At 38.6% G+C, this 27,197-nt stretch overlaps 1 protein-coding gene across 6 annotated transcripts in view; it reads left to right on the forward strand.

Annotated features, from left to right (window-relative positions):
- The window catches only part of lrp8 (low density lipoprotein receptor-related protein 8, apolipoprotein e receptor), a 292,858-nt gene that overhangs the window by 255,827 nt on the left and 9,834 nt on the right, over positions 1-27,197 (forward strand). For 4 of the 6 annotated variants that reach the window (XM_074667517.1, XM_074667521.1, XM_074667519.1 and 1 more), the window contains exons 14-17: positions 5,304-5,445; positions 9,039-9,191; positions 13,508-13,882; positions 21,679-21,747. In XM_074667517.1, the coding sequence (XP_074523618.1) occupies positions 5,304-5,445; positions 9,039-9,191; positions 13,508-13,882; positions 21,679-21,747 (739 nt within the window). The remainder of the gene's footprint in view (positions 1-5,303; positions 5,446-9,038; positions 9,192-13,507; positions 13,883-21,678; positions 21,748-27,197) is intronic. The other 2 variants (XM_074667518.1, XM_074667520.1) reach the window with 1 other exon arrangement.

Below are 27,197 nucleotides of genomic sequence, written 5' to 3' on the forward strand. Positions count from 1 at the left end.
CAAACTTTTTAACTCTCAGCCTTAAAGAGGGGATATTTTGCTTCCCCATATTTCAAAAATTGATTGATAGTACCCTAAAATTAAGCATATGCTGGATTTCTAGGGATGGGTACCTTTCACATTTGACTCGGTACCATGCCCAGTACATGTCAATTGGTATTGGTACTCAAGGGTTACAATTTTTGGTACTTTTGTGTTTGTTTATGTGGTGATGAATATTAATTTGTTTCATATTGATATTGCAAAGGTTTTTTAATTTAATATACATAAACTCTTATCGCCTACACTTCCACTCACTCACAGCCACAAGAATGTGTAAGGGATGAATTATTGCATCTTTTGATTTTACGTGAGTCGTTACTCGGTACCATGGATGGAATTCAGTCGGTACCTATAGAAGTACCTGATTTGGTACCCATCCTTATGGATTTCCACTGTAAACAAGCAAACTTTTTAATCACTTAACATTTATTTGTAGTAGAAATTCTTCAATCTGTCTTTAAACTGCTTAAAATGGTCCACAAATTGGCACAAGATCTGCATGAGATCTTAATAAGGCTGGTTAAGTGATGAAGTCATCGCAAAAGTATCTCCTTACTGGTTCATGACAGGTTGGATGGGTGGATCTCGAACACCAAGGTCTACCCTTAGCCCAGTCAATCATTCAACCTATTAAACTTTATTTGTATAGCACTTTTCATACAGGACTTTGTATTACAAAGTGCTTTACATGTGGAAAAAATAAAATGAAACAACAGGAAGTGAAATAAAAAGCAGAAAATTGCATAATTGCATAAAATGAAAACATAAGACCCTGCAATCCCCCCTCCCCCCAAACCACATTCAGTTTACACAGTCATTTACTCAAACACACAAAGACATAAAAAGGAAATTCTTACAGAAAACAGAATTAGAGGACTGAGGAAACGCCATCTTGAATTAAAATGAGGAAACATGTAAGCTAAAACCAAAATAATAATTAATTAATTAAAAAAGTAAATGTGTATGTACATATATAAATATAATGTTATAACAATACAAAATAAAAGTTGGACAAATAATATGGTAAAATGAGAAAGTGTAACATCAGGTGCATAATAAAATCATAGAATAGTATAATAAAAGAAAAAGCATTAAACAAAGAATAAAATTCCAATCACAAAATCTGAACTGAAATGTGGAAATAAAACAAAATAAAAGGGTTAAAATAAGTTGAAATATAACATAGAATAATAAAAAAAAACCCAGCTAAAAGCCAGATCCAATCCAACTTTATTTGTTAAGCACTTTAAAAAACAACCATAGTTAAAACAAAGTGCTGTACAAGAGAGTGAATAAGGTACAAGATAAAGAAATAGACTTAAAACATAAGTAAAATGAATTTGTCAAGGACAAGGAGCAATATAAAAGACATAAAACAAATTTAAAATGAATAAAAACACAGAAGAAGCAAAATAAAATAAATAAAATTAATAAAAATAAATAAAACAATCCCCGGCTACTGTGCTTCAAAGGCCAGGGAGAAAAAGTGTAAAAAAAGGTAGGTCTTGAGTTTTCTTTTAAGCCTCTACAGACCTCAAAAGGGTTGGCCAATCAGAAGGAAGAGGGTGTCTGGAGCTGGGGGCCTTAAAGCAGCAGCACAATAAATCCTCTTTAAATGAGCAAAATGGAGGTTTTCAATATGTATTATTGCCCAATCGGCTTAAGAATTCTGTGATACAGAGACCAGAACAGTTCTTTGATCCAAGCTGTAACATGTTTTATTCAGTTGTAAAAATAAGCATTTTAATCTGGACTTTAACAGGCTTTCCTGAGCTTTGGGAGCCAGCCTCAGGTGAACTCTCCAAATCTGCAGTTTTTTACATTTCTACACTGGCTTCATTTTTCAACATCGGAGATTGCAGCTTGGATACAAGGCCGTGCGCTCAGGAGCGCTTGTGCACATTGACCTTAATTCTACAACGAGAAGCATTAACCTGCTTATGTCTGCATTACCGTTTGAAGCATCAAGGTCAGAAAAGATTGAGCTTTCCGAGATTGACGGTGGAGAAATTTACAGAGAAAGGAGAAGGTAGACTGTCAGAGCCGGAGACAGACGTCCGCAGGGAGTGGGAGGCAAAGGGAGAGATTGAACGGAAGATTTGAGTTTGGTTTTATCAACATGGCTGGTATTTGTCTTTGACTGTTTCAGCTCTCCTGTCATACGAGTAAAGGTTATCTGAATGTGGGTGAGGGGGGGAGGGAGGGAGGGATGGTGAGCACAATGAAAGATAGTAAAAGAGCAGGTGAGAGAAAGGTCAAGTCCGCTGATAGCCCAGCTCAGATTACTGCTTTGACCAAACCACAGTCTGTGCAAACGTATATCCACGGAGCAGACAGCGCTGTGGTTGGATCCCTGTAGGTTTCTGCCCTTTGGAAAAGTCAAAAACAGCAAACACAACCTGGAGATGGGGAGAAAATCCCTGATAGGAGCCACAATCCTGGATGTGATGCTGAGAGATCATCTCACAATCACCCTCTTTTCATTGTCTCCTCTTTCCAATCCCAACATCTCAGTGTTTCCCTGTGCTCTCATTTTTTTAACTGATGTGTGTCTGTATATATGGAGCAGTCTGCAGTTGCCATGGAAACCAAGTGTCGTAACCATTTTTGCCATGTATCCTTGTTGATCCTGGCATACCAATAAAAGAGACAAGTGAGGAGGTGTTAGAGAGCGGATGAGAATGGAGAAGAAGCTGAAGGGAAAGATGAGAGAAGATCTCACAGGTCAGGGCCTGCAGAATGTCTCTGATTTTATTTCTAAGAAAACCAAGTGAAGCAGATTCACTCAAAGGACTCGTAGGCTCTCTGCTGCTGGTAAACACTATACAACAGGACAGTTATCATTATGGATGTCACAGCTTCTCAGCTTTTGTCATTTCCCAAAGCACACATAGAAGTGTTTCTATCATCCCACTGGTACCCTCAACAGACAGCTAACTATGTCTGCTACTCACTGAAGGACTTCTGGGAATGGGGACATGCGTACCTCTCTGTCTCTCAAACAGTAGAGCAACATCCCCCTCAAGCAAAAGCCAAGCAATTATCAGAAACAGGTTTAGTGTTTGTCTTATCCATGTTATCACATTACTGTCTCAATCACAGAGATATACTTTTTCAATCCAATCCTAAACTGGAAAATATCTGTATTTCTTTTAATCCAAATAAGTCTGGCACTTTTTGAAAAGATATTTAGCCAGGGATTGAGTGCTTGATGACGGATGTCGGAGTGTACAGCACAAACCTTTTAAAACATGACTTATTTAGCCAGTTTAAACTTTTCACCTCGATTAAAATGCAAAGCTTTTAACCTTACTTACTCAACCAATGTTCCAGCCTTCAAACCTGTCATTTCCCACAAACCTTGAATTTAAAAAAAGAAAAGCGAATCAGAATTACCTCCAGGCAAAAACTACCCGTAATTTGTCTACCTGTCGAGTAAAATGTGAATCTACAAACCATGATGTACTCAAATTCTGTCAGTTAAGAGATTTTTGGATGTCTGCTTGGAGCAACCAGGGACGATTGTTTAATTGTTGCAGGGTAGGATGTCCTCTAAGGCTGTAATACTGGGCTTCATAAAATTAATGAACTGTCTTCGTATGCAGATGATGTAAACTTTTCACTTCAGGGAATATAAGCATTAAAAAAGTTTGATTAGCCAGCACCAGCTTGACTTATGGAGCCAGATTGATCACAGATTTGTCAATGATTGCTATACCTTAACGTTGCACTGTTGGTTTCTTGAGTTAAACTCTTGCAGATGATACAATATTCTGCATTGAAAACTCTGCTCAGCTTGCCCTGGGGAGCCTGCAATGTTTCTTGAGTGTTCTCTAAGTTGTTCTTAAAGACATTTAATGGGTTTAAAACATAGACTGTCAAAAAAAAGGATGTCATCTTGCTCGGCTCAAAGTGAGGTTGCCATAACAACTGCTTCCCCTGGTGGCTGGCTGCAGTATAGTTCAAAAAATCTATCTCCCAGTCATTCCAGATGGGCTGTGGTCAAACTTTAAAAAATTAATACACCTCGTAAAAATGTTTCTCATGTCTGATTTTTGTGGTGATTTGGAGAGTCCTCTTTTTCAGAAAAGTTTCGTTTTCATTAGTTATAAGAGGTTAAAAACAAGGCTTTACGTCGTCTTTAACGATGATGGACAACTGCCGTTCTTGTTTATTTTTTCAGGGGAAGTAATTTATGTCGGGAGGTAGAGTCAAGAAGTGATATGACTCTTGGAAGATAATATATATATATATATATATATATATATATATATATATATATATATATATATATATATGATTATATATTATATATTATTAAAAAAAAATGCAAATCAGTATATCAGGATTTTTTGTTTGACAATATCGAAATCGGGATTCTTTGTCAAAAAAAAAAGAAAAACATTTTTTTTTCAAATTCAAATTCAAATTCTTCAATTCAGTCTTTGTTCATAAAGTGGACTGGAAAAAAGTGACCACTTTTCACCAGCAGAGGGTGAGATGTTTCTCTCTGACTTACGTGATGTGCATTTTATGGAAAAATATGGCTCCTGATATTGTCTGTATACATTTTTATCATCATCATTCAACTTTTTAAATGGTCTGGTGTTAAAAAAAGAAAACTAAAAATCGCAAAAATCAATTACAGAACTGCAATTTTACTTACATCAGCACCCCAAAAATCGTAATGGAAACAAATCGCAAGAATAGCATATTGTCCCAGCCCTCCTGATTCTCCAGGTTCCTCACGCTAGGACTAAACTGGGGAAAACTTTTTTTGCATCAGTACTGCAAACTCCTGGCTCATTTTGCAACATGACCTGGATTTGAGTAATTTTATCCTTGATGGACATTTTAGAATTATTGTTCTTAACCGCCTATTACCATAATGTAACTGCTTAGTTTGTTTTCAGTTATTTAAAGTTTACATTTTTCAATGATTTATTGTTTTTATTGTTTAAATTCCTGTTGTAGCCTTAACAAATTTTTTAGACGCATATTGTTAGTTAATTTTATCATTGTAAATGAAAGTCTCCCTCAGGGAACTTTAAATATAGGTTGATGATGATGGATGGCTCCATGCATATGTTAACTAAGGTGATAAATTAGTTGTAAAGAAAGGGAAACGTTCTTGTCATGTTACATAATAATAAAAGTTGTTTTGCAACCAGTCAGATCCACTTTCAGAACAAAGAGTCTTAGTCCAATCCATACTAACAGTTTATGGTTATTTTTTAACTAATTTTCTTGTTTCTACCCAGGATCGAGTTTACTGGACGGACTTGGAGGATGAAGCGATTTACAGTGCTAACAGGCTAACAGGACACGACGTAGCAAAGGTGGCAGAGCATCTCAACAACCCACTGGACCTGGTGGTGTTTCATGAGCAAAGACAACCCAAGGGTAAGACACATTTTTAAAGAAATGGTGTGTTTGAGTGTGTCTCCATAACTACATTAATTGTTAGCATCTCTGAAAAGTCTATAATATCAGCATAAAGACCAAAGAATCAGCTTATGAAACAGACAAACAACTTGGTGTTTGTGGTTAGATTGATAGGTGTGAAGTGAATGGAAAATGATATGGTGTGATGTAGTTTCATATCCCAGGGTGGATGCTCCCCAGGTGTGTGAACAAACACCTGTTTGTGTGCTTGCAAGTGGGTACATCTGTGTTTCCCAGTGTGTGTAAGCAATTTTCTCTGTGTGTGTTTTCATCCTTTCTTTTTGTTTGTTTCTCCTCTCGCTGCAGCTCAGAGCAGTTTTGTGCAGGAGCCAGTAGGGAACTAATTGCATTCTCCCATTAATAAATCAAGAGTTCTGCTCAAACAGATCTGACAAAATCACACTCTTTTATTTCCATAATGCCCACAAAAGCAAGTCTTAACACAACCAGATCTAAGCAGCTTCATGAAAACATGCTGAATGTACTTCAGCAGCCTCGTGAAAACATAAGACATAACATACTGGATAGATTAATAAAATTATGAGCTTGAGTGGTGCAACTTGCAAGGCCACCTCTCTCCTCTGTAAGTGTTTTAATCCATCTTTCCTATTCATTATGTATTTTTTATTCTGTAGAAAATAAATAGTTGTTGACCCTCAACAGATAAAATGTTGTATTTTGATTTTATGCATAGCCTTCATACATAACATAGAGTCCTCATTGTGGTGTTATAAACCAGATGTGGCCATAATGATTCAATAAACCATTGTACCATGATTTAAAGCCAACAGGTCATGTTAAACATTAACTGATACACTGTTAATATGCATCTGCATATCTACTGAAGGCTTGTGGGGTGTTAACTGACGGACTATCAAAATAAAGTGTTACCCTCCTTTTCTCCCCACTTTGCTCTCCTACCTCCCTGCCCCTTTCTTCCACCCAGCACAGAATTTGAATGTGTTGCTATAATGTGTCATGAACTTTCAAAGCTGTGCGTTAAAGCAAAGAGCTTCTCTTCCTCTTGATATGCAAACCTGGTATGGAAGACATTTGCAGCTTTAAGAATTTTCCTTTAGGCAGTCGTTCATATGACTCTGTGTAATGCTGAGCGACTGTACAGTAAGCACAAATGTATTCCCAGCTTATTAAAATCTGAATGTGTGTGGACTGTGATGTTGCTGCCTCCCTCTGATGGCTGATGATTTCTCTGATGTGCCTTCCCTGAAAACTACGCACATCACGAGGCAGAATCGACCACAGTCTGACCTAATTCTGCTGCTCTTCCGGATGACGAGAGTAGCGATATTTCCTCACCAGTCAGAATCTTGGGTTTGGAAACCAAGTGTAAATTTTTCATTTGAGTGCTGAGATTAAAAAAGAAAGTTTAGACATCCTTGCCTTGAGCTAAACATCTCCTCAGTGGGCTGGGAAAAAAAGGTAATGGAATAAATATAGCTCCCTAAGTGAAACTGTAAGAGTAGCCTGGGACCCAAAAGAATCTGCAAGCTCATGTTTTATTTGCTCAGGCAGATGCGTCTGGTCCCCTCAGCTCAGACAAAACTGATCCAGTCAGATTCGGATTGAAAAAATCACAACAAGGAATCTAATACAGAGAAGGGTTAAGTGACATTTAGCACCTTTTGAAACAACTTAGACAGCTGCAACAGATGTGAGATATTCTGGATCTGCAGTTGTGTCATTTCTAAAAGAACTGGACAGTATGTCATGTGATTGACATGTTTAAAGTGGGGGCTGTGTAATACTGGGCTAGCAACTTTGTCTTGATAACTATAGCTACACTATCATGTTTCCTTGACATGATTGGTTGTAGCATCCTCATTTCCTGGTTGGTTGGTTTGTTTGTTCATGGACCAACTAAAGACAGAAAAGGACATCTACATACAAATTGCAAAGGTTAGACGAAAGAAAAGTCCTTAAGGCTTGCAAAAGCAAGCTTGCCTTAAAAAATAAATGAAATGTCATCAATTAAAGGTGTTTATAAGAGTCTAAAAGCTTGAAGAAAAAACACGTCTTCAAAAACATTCACTTGAATGCAAAAAACTGAAATCTTATCTAGTGTTTTTGTCTTATTTTCAGCCACATTTAGCAATGGGTACCTAATTAGGTACGTTTATAGGTACCAATGGAATTCTGTCAAAAGTACCGGGTACCGATTTGCGGAAAATCAAAAGGTACTATGTTTAGGTACCTAAATGCATCCTTGTGACTGTTAGGGAGTGGAAGAGTAGCCGATTTTTCCATGCTGGACATGGCATTACAAGGTTATTGAGAAATAACTGTGTTAGACTGAAAAAAAAATTATAAAACAAATTAATATTTTTACCACAAACACTAAAAGTAGAGAAAATTGGCACCTTTAAGTACCAATACCGATTGCCAGGTACTGGGCACCGGCACCGTATCGATTCAGATGTGAACTGTACCCATCCCTAGCCACATTTACCTGACTTGTCCAGAAAAATGTCTTGTTTCAGGTTATTTAAAGACAAAAATGAGGTCTGAATTGAAAATAATCTGCGTAAATCCAAGTAAATTTTTGAGCAAATTTCTCTTACTTCTCACTTGTCTCAAAACAACTTAAAAAAAGACATTTTTCTGGACTGATAAGCTGAATGTGGCTCATATCAAGTGTTATAAGACATTTTTTACTTAAAGTAAGACAAAAACACTGATAAGATTTTAGATATTTGCTGTGTAGTTCTGAAAATTGTAGCATACTTCATGCAAATATTATCAAATGCTAGATATTTAAGAAAGATCTTTAAATATTTTTTTTGTAATGATCCCTTGAATGGTGAGAACTGTTCTAAGCGGCAAAGGCTGTTGAGCTGACTTTGGAGAAGATCAACAGATCTGGTCAGTTAACAGTGAATCTGGGACCTAAGTTCTGAATTTGTCATTTCTCACATCCAGTATCTCCTCTACAGATGAAACACAGTGATATTGTTAATGTTCTGAAAGAAACAATGATTATCAACAAGCTTTCCTCTTTTGGAAAAGACATCATCTGCTGACTATGCTGAACTTTGATGGGCTGCATACCTAGATTTGAGGCTTATGTGAGGATAGTGAACTCTGAAAGGGAGCAGTTTAAAGTAGTGCCAGTACCATGGTAAACTCATTTCACATTAACTTCAATGGTTTGATGATCATGCGTCTGGATGAAGTTTGATAGTTTTTAAAGTGTTCGATCATGTTTCTTTTGGTTTAACTGGTTTGTGAAATACATTAATGAAATTCTTATTTCTTTCAAAGATGTTTGGAATGTATGGACCAAAAATGCCACATGGGAAATGTGCATTTTTCAGTTGTTTTTTTCCTCCTAACTTCTCGACAGCATTGACACTACACTAAATGTACAGACATCTGAAAAAAGCAGTGAAACATTCATCAATAAAAGTTTGGGAACTACATTGTACTTCAGATTGTATTCAGGAAAACCATCTCCAGTTTTATGAGCAGGGATACATGACCAGTGACTCAGCCCTTTTTGATCCTCTGTTTTATTTCTTATTGTGTCGTTACAGCTCCTGATGCCTGTAACCTGGGCAGTCTTCCTAACGGCGGCTGTGAATACCTGTGCCTGAAGGCTCCTCAGATCACAGACCACTCTCCTAAATACACCTGTGCCTGTCCTGACGGCATGGAGCTGGGTCCTGACATGAGGCGCTGTGCTTTGGGTGAGTCGGTCACACTCTGGGTGATGAATCACACAGTCTTACACAGTCTTAATTAACAGGTTTGTGCTGAGGGGTGTCACATGAAGTCCACATCGCAGTAACCTTGGTGGCATGATGGAGAGGCAGGTCATGAGGAAATTGAACCAGTTTCATCCTCACAGCATTGCTAGAAGGAGTTCAACCCATCATGAAGTATTTAAACAGATCTTTAAATAAATGTTCCACTTTAAACTTCTCTGTATTTTGGGGAATCCAAATGTATGCATGGATGGGCTCTGAGGGAAGTATTTCAACTTTAGGAAGGAAGAAGTTTTTTCCAGTCGTGTACGATAGCTTAGATCTCGGCCTGTCATGTCAAATGTAATTTAGGTACTTCAATCTGTGCAGATAGACCCAGACCGGCCCATTCCTAAATAGTTCAGAGCAGAATTTGAAGCTTCCTTAGAGATGATTCAGTAAGTGCTCTCCAGCCAGGAGATCTGAGTAGTACCTTAAGGTCAGGGGCCTCATTAACCAATTATTATTTTTTATTTTGTTTTATTATTTTATTTTATTTGATTCATTTATTTTCTTTTAATTCATTTTTTATTATTATTTTGATTGTTTAGTTTTTTAAATATTTATTGTTTTATTTATTTTACTTTTTTGATTTGTTTTTTTATTATTTGTTTGATTTTAATTTATTATTTTATTTTAGTTGATTATATTTTTTTTTTTTCTCTGTCTTTGACAGAATTTTTTGAGTATTGACAGAAAAATCTGATGGTTGCCCGTCATTTTAACAGATTAGAAAACCCGAGAGCAATCCAGTCCATCACTTTCATTGTGACACAATCCATTTATTACATACATACAGCACCTACAGTTGACCCCCTGTCCAGTTGGTGGCATGCATGCATAATTAATTAGCTATTACATTATCATGTTGTTGCTGACAGCCTTCTTAAGTTCAATGGAGTTAATGCGTTGGGGAATCCACTTGAGGCTGGCTGCAGAAAGACCAGAAGTCATGGACACACCCAGTCATAAAAACTTACTTTAACGGCATTAAAAACGTATTTGTAGCCTGGTTCAAAAAACGGCTTGGGTCTAAAACGCTGATTTCTCAATCGACACACACCTACAGTGAGTTGATTTTTATTCTAACTCCGCGGTTTAGAAGTTATTAAGATTGTTTGATTATCCAATCAGATACACAGCTCAGGTCACGTGACCACTGGGCGCCCTGTAGCTGTTTGAAAGGAATCTCACAGCCAGCGTCATATCAGGTGTGGCTGCGTCTACAGATTGGCTTCATTTCACTGTTTCAGGAACAGACAGGTGACAACGTGGTGACTACATCCATGTTTTATACCGTCGATGGTTGGGGCGCATCTGTGACCACAACTACTCTGAGACCACCTCTTTCGTACCTCCGGACCTCCCACCGACGTGGGCTCTGGCAGGATCAGGAAACCCGTCTTTGTAAGAGTTGCGCCAGATTTTAAAACGCTAACTGAAGCAGTAGTGGTCATTCCAGTCTGTAGTGTAGCAGCAGAACAGCACTTTAGCCTGGATAAAATCAAAGACACGGAACCTGATGCTGATCTCCTCTGCAGCCTTCTTGCTTGATGACCTCAATTACCCCAAAATGCGCATCCACTTTAGATCCATGCAGCCCAGAAGAAAAGTTTAAGCTCAGGCAAAATGGAATACAAAAAAACTGGCAAAAAACTTGACTTGACATTTATCATGAAAACAGTTCTGAGTTTTTTCTTTTTGATTAAATAAAGGTGCATTCCGTTTGCTTTGAGAGCATTTTTTTTTTTTTTTTTTTTTGCTTTACAAAGATCTAGAAAGCAAGGTCGGTATCATTATTTATGTTTTCTATTATTTGTCTATTATTTTCTCTTTCTGCCCAATAAGCAAAATAATTGCTCTGCATAATTAATGTTACAAGTTGTATTTGAGTTGCTTTTGTTATGACAAAATGACGGACAATTGAAATATCTAGCCCAACCTCTGCTTCAGATATCGTGTTTGTCAAAGAAATCTACACCCCAACAAGGTGAACAAGCTTTTTATGTTGTTCTCTGAGGTTTTTAGTGTTTTGTTTTTTTATTTTTAAGCTGATGAGCCAGAATTATAAAACAACTAACACCCAAGGCCACATCACAGGATGTTTCTACCGTGTTTTTGTCACCTGACCTGATGATATCTTTAGAAATGAACAATGCAATTTTTTATGCAGGCATCCTCTTGTAAAGGGATGAACAGTGTAATATTCAAATTTTATTTCAGATGATTTTACACATCCTCATGTGAAAAGCCGTCTGTTTTCAAAGGTCTGTTAACAAAAAGCTTCCACACAAAAACACAGTGATTATAATGATGTCTGCTCGTCTACACAACAAAGCTCTTCCTCATTCATAGATTTTCAAATTATGACAAATGTGGATTCTCGGAGGCAAATATTACACAAATCCAGTGCTCCACAACGTCAGCCTCAAAAAGCTTTTTAATTAAGATTGATTCCACAGTCAACTCCCTCAGAGGATAACATACCTGTGCTTGCTGGGTTGCTATCTTGGGAAGTGGGTCAGAAATCTCTCGGCTTACCTGTGCACCCAGCACATCTCCTCCATCTCAGTACACTGACCTTATTTCAGCTCCTCGAGTACGGTCACCACATTTCACTCATTGTTAAAGCAGCTATCCTTGATTAAACTTTTCTGTTTTTGAGGGGAAAGGAGTTCACACAGAGATTATGTATGTGTGCTACCATTTTTAGAATCCCCCAGAGAAATGATGGTGGAGGAAGCACGGCCTTGGAGCGAGGAGCGAACGTTTGCACCGACCGTTTTTAGACCGCCCAAAGCAGTGCAGCTATTTTTGTCAAGCACTTCTTTTTTACTGCATGTATTTATGTTTCTTTATGTTATGCAACATTCGTACACTGACATTTGGTTTATGGAAACACATGGTAATGTTGACCTTTTTATCTTTTACCTGAATCACTGATACAAAGAAAGGCTAACAGAGAAGAAGTGGAGTACAAACTCTTCAAGAGGCTCACTCACTTAATCAGACATCACCCTTTAGCTTTCTGATTGATGTGATATTGGCAGTTGTCAGCTTGTATTTTTGTTTTTTTTTTTAACCTGATCTTCCGCTGTGGATAGTTTCCTTTTTCTTTTTGCATTTGGATTTAAACTGAACTTTATTTTTAATAAACTAAGAATGGGACAGTTTTTTCACACTCCCATTTCCCCAAAATGAATTGAGATGAGCTTAATAAACTGAATTTTCTTTTACGAACTGAACTTTTTTTAAAAAAAACTGAAACCAACAAAACCTTACTTTCCCTAAAAAAAAGGAAATTAAAACCATTTGTGTACTACATTTTTGTGTTTATCTGTTATCATTATGTTTCAGAATTGATTTTTGGGGAATACAGATTTTATGAATGAATGATTTTGGTTTGAGACATGTTTTTGTTGTTATTATGAGGTTTTTAGTACTTATACTTTTACTTCCTTAGTGTATGATTCATTATAAGTGTGCTGACTGAAAATAGAAAAAAAAACCTAAACATAAAACAACTTGTGTGAGAGATTCTCTGTCACCCTATGACTTAAATACCTTTTTATAACAATAACAAAATCAAAGAGTCTCTCAATTATAAACTATCACAAGATGTGCCATTGAGATTTAGACAAGACTTCCCCCACACACAAACTTACATTCAGCACAAGTACTATTAGGGATGGGTACCTTTCACATTTGAAACAATACAATACCGATGCCCAGTACCTGGCAATCGGTACCGGTACTCAACGGTACCAATTTTCGGTACTTTTTTGTGTTTATGTGGTAAAAGAATATCAATTTGTTCAATAATAAAAAATATTTTTTTTTTTTACAATTTAACAAATATATTCTTCAATATATAACCATGAAATGCTGTGTTCATGTCCAGCATGGAAAATTGCCTACTCTTCCACTCCCTCACAGTCACAAGGATGCGTTTAGGTACCTAAACATGGTATCTTTTGATTTTTCTTGAATCGATACCCGGTACTTTTGACATAATTCGGTCGGTACCTAAAAAAGTACCTATTTGGTACCCATCCCTAAGTACTATGTCCTGATGATTACAATTACTTTATAAAGGTAATTTTCAATTATTAGGTTTTTGAGGGTCTTACACTTTATTAATTTCCAGTGCACACCACACACAACCAGGAGACTTTGACTTCTGCTACAGAAATGAGCTAACTGTTAGCATACTCCAGGATTAAAGTACTTTTTCTTACTTCCTGTCCTCTTTTCTACAGTTCGGCAAAGAACAACCACAACAGCTGCTCCGACCACCACCACAACCCCTCCCACAACCACCACAAGACCAACAACAACAAGCACAACAACTCCTCCCCCAACCACAACTCCACCGACAACTCCACCGACAACCACCACGACCACCGTCACCTCCACTACGACGCCCAGGCCCACGTCCAGACGCCTGACGACACAGACCCCCAGGAGCACGTCCACGGAGCATTCCCAGACCCGCGCCGCCACCAGCACAGAGACGACCAGTTTCAAAGGCAGGAGTCAGAGCTCCACTTCCACACACACACCCCTACTGGGCCCGGTGGCACCCATTCAGAAAGAGAGCAACGGCAACCTCTCCCACAGAGGTAAGGATCACGGTGAGCGGGGTTCAAGCTTAGAAACGAGAGTGTGTGTGGAGTGAGTGTTTGCATGCTGTGTGTGACTGTAACCACCTGCTATTACTGCAGCAGGGAGCTGAAAGCCGCTACTTCCATCAGTTCCTCCTCTCTCTGTGGGTCCTCTTCGTCTCCTCTCTTTGTCTGACCATCTGTCTATCTGCTGTCTTCACCCTCTTCTCCAAAAACACACGCACTCTCACAATTGCATTCTTAGTCGGCTTGCCGTTGGTCCCTCATGAGCGGTGTGTAACAAAGCTGTCAGCTAACAAATGACAGTCCTCTCCATTCTCACCTGCCACCTCTCATCATTCATCCTCACTTTCTGACAGCCTCAGTCACTCTCTTTGTCTCCCACTCCCTCTGTCCCTCTAAAACTGGCAGCATTTTCTGTCCTCGCACCAATCAAGCTTTAGTGGCGCAGAAGAAGAAGAATACGGCTTTACAGTTTGTTGCCCAGACAAACAGTGACAGCAGAATATAACAGCAGTAACAATAGTTTACAAAGCTGTGCTAAGACTCAAATTGTATTTGACAGGGTAGTAGAATCTGTGATAGCTCTGCAAAGCAAAAATTGATAAACCACTGTGCTGAACACCACATGCTGTGGTATTATTCTGTTGCAGAAATCTGTGTTTTCAGCTCTCTGCATGAGTCTTTGTGGCCCGTGCCACACACAGACATTAAGATGAGCTAGTGGTTACTGTCAAACTGCAGAGGCAGCTATTGCTCCTGGAGGCATGCTCTTCTTGTAAGAGAAGAAAGATAACACAAGTGACTTTTTTATCTCTTTATTTTGGATATAAATGTCGGTGCAGCTCTTTTGCATGCTACCTTAACCTCAGCTGTGCCATCTTTATAAGACCAAAGGAGGAGACTGTACATAAATTATGCAGAGTTGTTCCAGTATCCAGCATTTCCACACATATAGGGACTGTTCTACTAAAGGTTTGCATGTATAAAATCATGCGCTAACTTGATAGTTTGCACAAAGCTGACGTACTAACTGGATGCACCTATGATTGTATCTGTCAAATAAGCAAAATAGCATATGCATTTAGCATGTTTGCCCTCATGAGTAACAGTGTTTCCACAGATCCTTAAAAAGTCTTAAAAGGCATTGAATTCATGAATCTAAAAACATGGCCTTAAATGTCTTGAATTAATTTCTGAAAGTCTTAAAAAAATGTCAACACATGTTAGGTAACATCACAGAATCATGATAGCAGAACCAACAAACCTTGATGTGCAGCTGGGACTCTATTAATTGTCCCTAACCCTATGTAATTAATGTGGTGGTTCTTCCTTTTGTGTTTATTGTGAAGTTGGTCTTAAATGTAATCTCAAATTAGATTAAAAAGTATTAAAAAGTCTTATATTTAACTTTACATAAGCTGTAGGAAACCTGAGAATGCAGAATATGTGCAGAACATTCAAAATTCTGGGGGGAGGAGGTGCAAATGTCATCATTCAGCACCCACAATGTGATTTATCAAACCTGAAACTGACTGAGGTTGGTGTGTTTTTGCATCTATATTTAGCTTATTTGAAAGGCAGACGCAAACTGGCACAGCGTAACGCACCAATGGATGCAGTCATCGTGGCAAGAAGGGGGCAAAGGTGCAATGACAGAGGACAGAGAAAGAGAATCTCCCTGTGCATTTGTCAACATATTTGGATTGTCAGAAATAATATCTGATTACATGTCGTCTTCTTTCAGTTTGGGGTTCACCAGTGTGGTTATCTGCCTCCTCCACCAAAACCTCTAACTCCATGATTTCAGACTTAATTTCTCGTTTACGGCCACTCTTTTCTCCCAGACGTCCCATGGTGACAGCCGGTAGCACACATAGAATCCTGATTTAAATAGAGGGGTCCACATCACATTTGCACTTGTTATCAACTGCGCACACAGTCAAAGTAAATCACTCGCAAGTGCTAACAGTACATTCAATTTTTTAGTTTGCATACATAATTTAGTGCTTGTTATTTGGGATTTTAGTGGATCATTCCCATACTGTGCTGTGTTTTAGTGTCTTCTTGCCCAATGCCATCCAAAAAATGTTAACCAGGTAATCTGCTTGTCGGTCAACAATCTTTTGTTCTGGTTCATCTGCCGCTAAAACATTTAACTTGTTTTTCTTCTTTAAAGCAGCAGCTCACTCAAAAAGTGGACTAAGTACACAACTGTGAACCTTCCATTACCTGTTATGTGTGGCTAACATTAGCTTAGCTTGATATTTTTGGGTGTAAAGCTTAGGGATGGGTACCTTTCACATTTGAAACGATACAGTACCAATGCCTAGAACCTGGCAATTGGTATCTGTACTGAACGGTAGCAATTTTTGGTACTTTTGTGTCTTTTTGTGGTTGTAAATCTAAATTTGTTGAATCATAAAACCTTAAAGTTTTTTAATTTAACATGTTTATTTTTAAGTATTTATACTAGGCATGCTGTGTTTATGTCCAGCATGGAAAATTGCCTTCTCTTCCACTCCCTCACAGTCACAAGGATGGGTTTAGGTACCGAAAAATGGCACCTTTTGATTTGACTCAAATCGGTACCCGGTACTACAGACATATATCGGTCAGTACGCATTAAGTACGTAATTCAGTACCCATCCCTAGTCAACCTTTCCTGGGTAATCATTCTGAGCCATACAACAATAACAGAAATGATTTTATATAGGGATGGGTACCTTTCACATTTGAAATGTTACAGTACCAATGCCCAGTACCTTGATACCTTGATACCGGTACTCAACGGTACCAATTTTTGGTACTTTTTTGTATTTATGTGGTGAAAAATATCAATTTGTTTAATAATAGAGCATAGTTTTTTCAGTTTAACATATTTATTCTTCAGAATATAACTTGAAATGCTGTGTTCATGTCAAGCATGGAAAATCTCCTACTCTTCCACTCCCTCACAGTCACAAGGATACATTTAGGTACCTAAACATGGTACCTTTTGGTTTTACAGGAATCGATACCTGGTACTTCTGACAGAATTAGGATGGTACCTATTAAAGTAGCTAATTTGGTACCCATCCCTAGTACTTTATCCACACAGGATTACAAGTTTGGTCTGCAGCTGAAAAAAAAAAATCCCTGTATTTATACTTTTAACAGGTCAAGTATTAGAGGCACACTCGATTGCAGTCAATGCGAACATCTTCTTTTTTTAACTGTATCACACAAGTAACAATTGTTCCTGACATTTTTAAACTTATTCATGATTCATGCCCTTACTTACACATTTGCAAAGAGCATGAGGTCATTTCTGATTCTTTAATGACACAGCCCCGCGCTCAAAGTTAATAAAATATGAACTCAAGAAGTAGTCGGAAAAAAGCAGTCAGCAAGCAAAAACTATCACTAGCTGTTGTACTGAGTTTGAACTCTAAATTTTACAATTCTACATTTACATCAGAGACATTTTTCATTAAAGTCAGAAACCAGGAGAAGACGGAGTGGACTTGCAAGAGCTACACAGCGTAAAATGAGAAAGGGAGGATGATGAAATTGGGTGTGAGAGTTGAAGGAAGGAAGAGAATACGAGCCAAAGGGAGAGCAGGGGAATGAATGAGATGAAAAGTGATGAGTAGAACTGAAGATTGTTAAATTAAATAGACAGTGAGAGACAATAAAGGAGGCAAAGAGGGGAAACTGATCAGTGCACAAAAAGGAACATGACGTTTTGGCGCTTGAGCAGGGAGGTGGGGAGTTATTAAGTGACACACTTTTGGGAGGATAAACTGAATTTAAAGGAATGAAAAAAGGATGAGACGAGAAAGAGGAAGGAGAAAAAGTGATTTTCTGGGAATTAAAAAGAATGGCTGCTGCAGGTGGTGTCATCACTGTGGGGGCTGAGGGGCTCTGTCAGATGTAGTAGGATGCAGGAACATGTTTCTGCTGGTCTCTGAAGTTGTCAGCCTCCTCACTACAACCACGAGTGCTCCAGATGAGAGGTGGAGCAGACACAGATGAGGAAATGGGGCACGAGCGAGTCGCGTCTCCAAAAACCCACGGGCCGTGTGTTATGATTTTCAACTCAGTGAGCACTGTCAGGTTTGCCAGCGTCAGCTGTTACCCATGGTGCCGCGCTGTGGCTGGCATGGTGGAGCGAGGAAGAGCCAGGAGTTTCAGGAATAAAAGATAAACCACAGCTGGTACACAAAGCTCACACATCTAGGCTCTTAGGAGAAGGGAACCGCCGCTCTGAATGAAGAAATTATTCATTGATGTTTCCACAACTTTGGACAAAGCCTGAAAAAGCTGTCTTCCCTCCAAAGGGGGAACGGGAGTCAGTATTAAAACTTTAATCCAGGGTCCAAATGAACATCAAAAAAAGGCTTTGACAGCTTCTCAGTCCTTCTATTTTATTCTGGACCTCATGGGGGCCTTTTTAAACCTGTTTTTAAGTAATTGAAAGAAAATGAAAAACAGAATTTTATGCACAATTTTTCTGAAATATGAAGCTGTAGCTGTCTAAGTTAGAAATGTTAGACTTGTGTCTTTCAAATGTTTATTTTTAACAAATCCTTTGTGATTGTTTCAACTTAAAGTATTAACAAAACAAAAACAAACTTTGGAGATTCCTACTTAAGTGAATGGTCTTCAACCCCAACCCTAAATCTTGCAAAAGAGATAATCCTATATGTTACTTAGGGATGCACCGATCCGATCTAGTATGGGGAATCTGCGCCGATCCAGCCCCTCAAAGCCGGATCGGGTGTTGGTGGGAAAGGCTAATGATAATAGTCATTTCTGTAAATTTCAATGCATTTTTTAAACTTAACTGCTGTCAAACATTTAAACACTTATAGTTTGAATAAATAATAACTTTGGTAATTCCATATGTACTTCTTTTTGTCTTTTACTCAAAACATTACCAGTCTTATCCCACAATAGAGCATGCAGGTTATTATTTAACACTGGTATCGTATCAGGATTGGTATCGGTCAATACCCAAAGCCCAGGTAATGGTATTGGGACCAGAAAAGTTGGATCAGTGCATCCCTAATGTCAATAATTCCAAAAATCTAACGTGAGTTGCCAAATTAGTTTAGAGAATGTTTGCACGAAATTCATGCTCTTGTTAACCAGAAGAAGTCTCCCCTCACTGATCTGTTGACTGATGATTGGCTTCTCACACTGTCATAGCTGGTTGTGTTTTCATTGACACAATGTCTGTCATAACTGGAAACATGTGACTGCTTTTCAAAAGTCTGAAGCCATGAGCTCAAACAACCAAAGCCAAGCCACCATATCTTTCCTACTGTTTTACTTAACTCAGAGGAAAAGGCTGTCACTGTGTCACTATCACACAAATGAAAGTGCCACCCATTGATTATTTTGATCGCTAGTTTCCAAAACAATGATTTGAAGTCAGATTCAAGACACCTTTGAGTTTGAAAGTCCAGAGTCACTGCTGGATCTTGGACCAGCTGCAGAAACTGAGCTGTTACAGCTGTGCAGTAAACGTATGCCATTACCTTTATTCTGGGTGAACATCACATCATGAATGAATATCCTGTCCTGAGTCTGCTATTTTGCCTCTCATCTCTTTCACAACTGAATAGAATAGAATAGAATAGAATAGAATAGAATAGAATAGAATAGAAAAGCATTTTTTTGTTTGTCACAAGTGACAGAAATCTGACTTTGACAGGCTCATAAAAACAAATATAAATACAAAGTGGGGTTCTCTGAGATCACAAAAATGAGGACAAAATACAGAAGCAGACTGGACACTACACCCGATTCGTGTGTCGCTCTCTCATCTTGTGCACATGACTGGGATACGATTCGAAAACCAAGCAGGTGAACCTGTCACTGTAAAAGTATAAGTATTTTCAGAGTGTACGCCTAAAGGCTGTGTTATGCTTTCTGCACAAACATGACACGCAGAAATAATACGCACTAGACCTGGGTGAGAGAACGCGTGAGGCTTTTATGCTTTTCAACTCCCCGTGTGGTGTCCATTGGTGTCCATTCCCAAACTGCAGGGGGCGGTGTATCACTAACGTACGTCTACCGGAGTACTAATCAAGAGTTAAAGAAGTTTGGCTTTGTTTACAACACAACTACATATCCGTCCCACAGATTTTTCCAGGTTCTTCTAACAATTCCTTTTCTCTGCCAAGAGTGGCCACAATTTCACGCGCTTCCGTCTGGCTGGTTAGAAATTTTCGAGTGCGCACGATGCAGAAATTTTCTGCATGAAAAGGACCGCGTATAGGGGTGTAGGTGCAATCTGCACGAACCCCTTGTGTGGAACCGCAGACACGTCAAGCATAAATCAGCCTTAACAAAGCTGTAATGCCTTGTGAAGTATGTCTCTTAGGCCTTTGAGCTGGTACAAAAGATGCACGATGATGCAGAAACATGATTAAAGACCCTTTTTTTTCTTTGCACAATGATCCTGTCAATTTTCAAAGTGGACATATTTTGGATTGGGTCTCAGTGACTTGTTCCTCCCAAAAAGTTGGTTACCTGAAAAAAAGTTAGGGAAACACTGCTTTATGTAATGAAGAAATAATATAAATGGCAGCTAAATCCAGGAATATAAGAAGCAGACAACAGCGAACTCTCTAGAACTCTAAATCCCTCCTTAAATAATACTCTAATAAATTGAAACTTGTTTCTTTCTCTCTGCCTTCACGTTCGAGGACTGCTCCTTTCATAACTGCTGCTTTAATGAGATTCCTTTAATCCGCCGTTTAGAGTCTTAGCACCCATTGGACATCACTCATACTTATTGAAAGCCAACTTGCTGACTCGGGCCTCAGACACTTCACCGCTCAGTCTGAAGTCCTGTCTCCTGCTGTGCTTCTTTATGTTAAAGTATAGCCTGTGTGTGTGCGTTCGTGTGTGTGCGTAATTGGTTTATGAGAGAAATACGTCCCAATGTTCCATCCCATCCTTTACCTTCCATCTGCGCCTTCTTCATATATACACGCAGACAGAATGAGCCAATCAGTATGCAGGAGCAGCTCTCTGATCCCTTCCTCACTAGACTTCATTAAAGCCATCTGATCACACTTTGGCTAAATGCTAGCCTGCTGCTAATAGGAGTGTGGGGAGACGGATTAATGTCAAGCTTCACATAGACCAGTTGGGGTTAGAGTTGATGGGGGGGAGGGGTTGGAAACATGTTTAGAATAAACATTTGCTGCATTTAATTACATGGAAAAAAAGACTGAGAGCTCATGTTTGAACTTCACACCAAGGCTTTAACATGATCCAAAAGTTTGGTTGGAGATGTTTCCTCTCTGAACTTATTTTAATAAGTAAGTTTTGTGAACACGGACAGTTTGTTATTTTTCTGTTTGTAAAACTGCAGTCTCAGTTTGACAATACAGTTTTCATTACTCCCTTTTTTTCCCTGAACAATGATTTCCTCGGTTTGCTCTCATCGTTTCAGAGCAGGCACCATTTTTCAAACCTCGAATGAAAGATGTCCTGCCCCCGAAAACAATTCTTTCACTTACATTAGCGATGCATTACTTCTTGAAGATGCATTTGTCTCATCTTGTATTGAAATACATCTCATTGCATTCATGTAGCAGCTCAGTAAGACCCACTCACATTTACATACTGTCAGAGACGCAGCGGTCCAAAGTGAAATCAGATGGCTTCTTTCTTTTCTCCTCATATTATTCAAACAGGTTTTTTCAGCGTATGGTGCTTCAGATGTGTGTTTTTCAAGCAAGGTCTTTGGGGAAGGAAACTTTTTTTGCTTAGTTTTGTTTTTCCTTCTCTCTTCTTCTCAGCTGCGAGTGATCACTACCTCATAGGTAACAACATCACAGTAGCTGTTCTGGGGATAGTCATTCCTATCGGTGAGTACTCTTCACTTCCTCTCTGTGTTGCCTTTTGCTTTGACGCCCGCCTGCTTCTCCCTTCTTGCTTGCTTGTCGCTCCAGTTCTGCATGTTGTGGTGTTTTGAATACCTGGCTGGTGTGTGTGTGTGTGTGTGTGTGTGTGTGTGTGTGTGTGTGTGTGTGTGTGTGTGTGTGTGTGTGTGTGTGTGTGTGTGAGAACTTGCATGTGTTAGCTTCTAGGTCAAGGATCTGCAACCTGCGGCTCTTTGACTCCTTTGCAGTGGCTCCTTGTAGCTTTAAAAACATATTGTTGAAAAAATAAATCTTATTTTTCTTACAAAGGGTTTTAATGGTTAAAGACATTAACACGAAATAAAATCATGCGTTAAAATTATGTTTAACTAATCAAGTTTTGCAATAAAGCCTGCCACCGCTCTGCTTCACCTCCTACTACATCAACAGCCCACCATATGATGTCTGAGTTTCTTTTTTTTAATGAAGATGCAAAAATTTTTGAAAAAAATTAGATTTTTTTTTTTTTTTTTTTAATTTGAAATCTCAAAAATTTGCAAAAAAAAATTAGAAAACGAATGAATGGATTTGCAAAAATTTATACATTTTTCAGACATCGCACAATGTGTTCCCACTTGAGACGAAATATACAAAGACAGTGGACAGTCCTTTGGAAAGGTGGCGATGTGTAGCCATACAGCAACTTTGGATTTAAGAGACACAATGTTTTGTCACTGAACAGATGAGATAAGAGAGACAACCGAAGTCTCAAACCGGCGAGGCTCACTGCCATCAGTTTAACAAGTTTGATTCCCTCTTTGCTTTTATTCATTTGGGCCTTTCCAAGATGTGTGTGATGAAATGTTGGAGTTCATAAACTGCTTTAAAGAGTTATTCATCGAGGTACTGGGGCATTGCTGCAGCGCTTGTTTCGCAAAGCAGCTTTCATATTACTGATTGTATTTTTGAGGTTTTCTACTGTGCGCTCAGGAAACACCACACAAATTAACTCTGTTTAAGATCTCCAAACTTTCCCCTTCTCTGTGTTTACCAGATTGATTCACTGTTAACATGTTTTTGTGTATTCTTGTTATAAAATCTCCATTTCTCTGGCTGAAAATCCTTTTTCTTGATCTTCTTTTAGTCACACTGTTACCACTTGCCAGGTTTATTGCGGTTTATAAGTGGTAGGCAAGCGCAGTTTGAATATGGTGTAATAAGTTAACTGGCCGATTGTTTGCAGTCGTGCATGCTGCTAACACTGAAGCAAAATGGGCCGTTCCATAACACAACTTTAGAACTAATGGTCCTGTTTGTTAAATGACCGAATGTGCATACGGGCCCTGGTAAGAAAACTAAATCTACAAAAAGACAAATTTGGAAGAAAATACAGATTTGAATTCTGACTGGATGGATTCATTTAAATGCCAATGTGCTGTCTAAATATTAATGCTTGGTATATGGCAAGACATCATCAAATAATCAATATATGTTATCAAATTTAAGTTTTCTTTCAAAATGTTAAATTTTTTACAGATTTATTCAATTTTTTTTTTTTGTAATTTTTGACATTTCAAAAAAATGTTTAAAAAAAATTACAATTTTTAAAAAATGTTTGCAACTTAATTAAAACTAAAAAAATTTAGACATCACATGAACATTTTTTTTTTTTTAAGTCCCATAATGATTCCCTAGAAGTTACTGTGAAGATAACGTAGACTTTCTGGCTCCATACATTGCAAAAAAAAAAAACCCTGAAATCTCATCAAGTGTTTTTGTCTTATTTTTAGTAAAAAATGTCATTTTAGACTTAATTTGGGCCACATTCACCTCACTAGTGCAGAAAAATTCAAGTCATTTCAAGACAAAAAATGAAGTCTAAATTGCTAGTAACAAATAATAATATTCTGCCACTGAAACAAGAAAAAATTACTTGTTTTAAGTCATTGATTTGGTTTCAAGTAAAGCTTTCTTGTTCCATTGGCAGATATTTATTACAAGCAATTCAGACCTCATTTTAGTCTTTAAATGACTTGAAACAAGACATTTTTCAGGACTGATAAGTTGAATGTGGCTTATATAAAGTGTAAGAAAGGAAAGCTACTTGACAAAATTTGATTTTTTGCAGTGTAATGACATTAACCCAGGGGAGCTGAGGCAAAATGTCACCTAAGAAAGTAAAGATAGACTCCTGCTCCAGGTTTTGTAGCGTTTGTCACCCCACCTGACTGATTAAAATCATCAGAGACGTAACATCTCTAATTTGTGTCTTTTAAACACACAGTCCTGTGTCAGCCTCAGGAGTGGCATATGAGCTCTAAATAATAGCTGAGTAACTGAGCTGTGGTGTTATCTAACAATGGCCTCCTGGCCTGCAGCTCCAGAGCCATTACAGGCCTGTAAGCTCGTCAGTCAGCGGAGGCCGAGCCTTTCGCAGCGTGCACATTATGTCGTTATTAAAGAGATTTGAGCTAATGGGAGATTCAGTTCCTGTTTTGTCATCACATTTGACCAGCTGTTATATCATTATTAAGCTCTTGTTCCCTCTCTGGCAGTCACACACTATCGCTCAGCTGAAATCGCTGACCTATTTCTGTGACCCAGTGGACTGAGAGACGGTTATACAGTCACTGGAAACATTTTTTTTTGGACACTTGGAATCATCGATAGACTGAAAAGGAGCTTAATGAGATAAAAATCGTGAACTTGGCTCCAGGCTGTGGAAATCATGACCTCTAAAATAACATTATTGTTGGCGTTGGTTGGAGAAAATCACAATGAGGCTGCCAGAATACAGCAGACTTTTATTACAGTCAAAGCAGCTTAATAAAGTTAATCTATTCTATTAGCATTGATTAAAACGGAAATCTGATTTAATGGACGTTTCTAATGCGTGTGCGTAACGTTGCTGGGAAATCAGCTGAATGTGCAAATGACCCTAACTTAGCGGCATATGTTGCTAATCGAGATCTCTTTCATCTCTCATATTGAATACTTTGATAAATTATGGGAGCTTTCAAACGTCGTAAAGCCTTTTTTTTTCCTTCCTCATTTTCCACGATTGAGATATCAGCTCATTAAAACAACCCCTGAGACCGTTAACCCTTTCTTCTCCATCCCCCAGTCCGTCCTTCTGCCATTCATCATGGCCATGAATAAATCCAACTATTCTGCATTTTCTGGCAGATTTAAAACATTAATTATTGTCAGCAAGTCCACAAGGGCCAGATTTCTGAACCCCACTTCCCCTCCCTGCTAACACCACGCCCACACACAGCTCCACGAGGGGGAAACAGCCCGACATGATTATCAGCGTTTAGCCAAAATCAGGCTGCTACGCCGCTCTGTAATTGGAGCGAAATTTTCAAAATGAGACAAAAGCTGTTTTTTTTTTTTTTTCAGACTAGTGTTCATTTAGAGGAGAACAAAAGAGGATGTGGGGTTTCCAGCCCAGTTACACAGGGATCTCTAGTGCCTATCCAACAAAAGAGCAATTAGACGGGGCTTCCACAGGGGAAACCGACACGTCTACAGACACACAAAACACACCTCAGCTCACGCTTGTTTTATCTCCACTCACTGACACACTTCTAGCTTGGCTGTCAGAGCCTTACACACACACACACACACAGGCTTAACACACAGGTCCTATAGGCCAGCCAGGCCGTCATGCTCGCGAGGTAACGAGAGGAGAGACAGAGCCTGTCTAAAATCCAATCCTCCATCCAACTCTTCCTCTTCCTCTTCATCCCCTGGCCTTTCTCCTCTCATAACCCCGTCTGAAAAAAAACAGTCAGGCTGCAGACAGCTGCAGCATTTTGCACAAGCTGGAACCAAACTGTAAATCAAGCATCGTAAAGCTCAAATGCAGATGAGCATAACAAGGCGGTGACAGCCGAGCTGCACAGCTCTGATTACTGACTTCAGGAACTGACTGTTACAGTGTTCAGTCTGTGTGAGTGTGTGTGTGTGTGTGCATGCAAATATCTTCAATGTCTTGATTAAAGTGTGCGTGTAATGTTGCATGAAGGCATTTACTGTGCTTGTGCATTCATGTTTTTGTGATTTTGATCATTTTTGTAAGATTGACACTGTGATGATGAAATGTCTGAATATATGTGAGGGCTCGTTGTTTCCTGTTTTTACAGATGATCAGTTAATTAAACAGATAATTAAAATATACTTAGGAGGAAGGGATGCTTTCTACACTAAACTCTGAGCAGATTCACCATCCTATCTTGTCATATGATTTAAAAACAAGGACATTTTATAAATATCATAGCCTAAGAGCATAATTGCCAAAGTCCACAAGTATAAATAAAATAATCAAATAATTATGAGTAATTTTAAAGATGTTAATTCAATACATATGTAAAATTTGAGTTAAATTAGAAAAACAAAACTTCATGGGGCACAGATGGCCAAGCAGTCTGGGTCACGCCCCATGGGTTTGTCGTGGCCTGGGTTCGAATCCAGCCTGTGGCCAGTTCCTGCCTGTCATTCCCCACTCCTGCCCTGTTTCCTAATCCATTTACTGTCATATCCTCTCTAATTAAAGGCATGAAAAAGCCCCCCCAAAAAAATAACTTTCAAAAGGAAAAAAAAGCAAAATTTATAGGTATTGGCAAATAAACTGTCTTCATCACCAGATCTCATTGGTTTTGTGTGTTTGCATCAATAAAGACACGTGATGCTTTCTACTTATCATCACAACTAAGCTGCATCATGATAAATCTGATGCAGTTGAATATTTTTTTATCTACATTTGTAAATTGCAGAAAGTTACCCAACGACTTTCAAGTGAGAGAGGAGATTGTACAACTGGCTCTTTTAAGGAGCTGTGAGGTCTATCTTGAAAAGCGAGCATTTCTGGGGATAAAGACTCCGTTTCCCATAAGCACTTTCACCCACTGTCATGAGGTTGTGACTCTTACCTAGGCATGTTTGTTTTGAAGCAAATGAAAGGAGAGCAGATCTTTCTTTAAATACATGATGAGATTATGTGCGCTTTTTTTTTAAGATGTGACAATAATTAAACTTTATTAACTCAGTTTGTAGCATAGTTCAGCCCTTTATTTCACAGCCCCGCGCAATGAGACGTGTCTTTAAAGTGTAACGCTAGTGGATCCTGGTTATGCTCATCTACCAACTTCAACCTCACCAAGCAGAGCTAATGTAACCTCACTCTTCATTTTATTGATAGACTCTCAAGTTTGAACAGACCACTGCAGAATAACTGCTGACTGTGGGTTGGAAAGAACGTTATCACAAACAGATTAGCCTGTGTTTCAGTTGGCGCTCTTTCACTTTCCAGTTAAGCTTTCTTCTGCTCTGAGCAGGGATGGGTACCTTTCACATTTGAAATGATACGGTACCGATGCCCAGTACCTGGCAATCGGTACCGGTACTCAACGGTACCAATTTTTCTTGTATTTATGTGGTGAAAAATAGCTATT

This window comes from Halichoeres trimaculatus, unplaced genomic scaffold, assembly GCF_033239565.1.
Source record: "Halichoeres trimaculatus isolate MK-OKI-2021-1 unplaced genomic scaffold, fHalTri1.1 fHalTri1_scaffold_4, whole genome shotgun sequence".
NCBI lineage: Eukaryota > Metazoa > Chordata > Actinopteri > Labriformes > Labridae > Halichoeres > Halichoeres trimaculatus.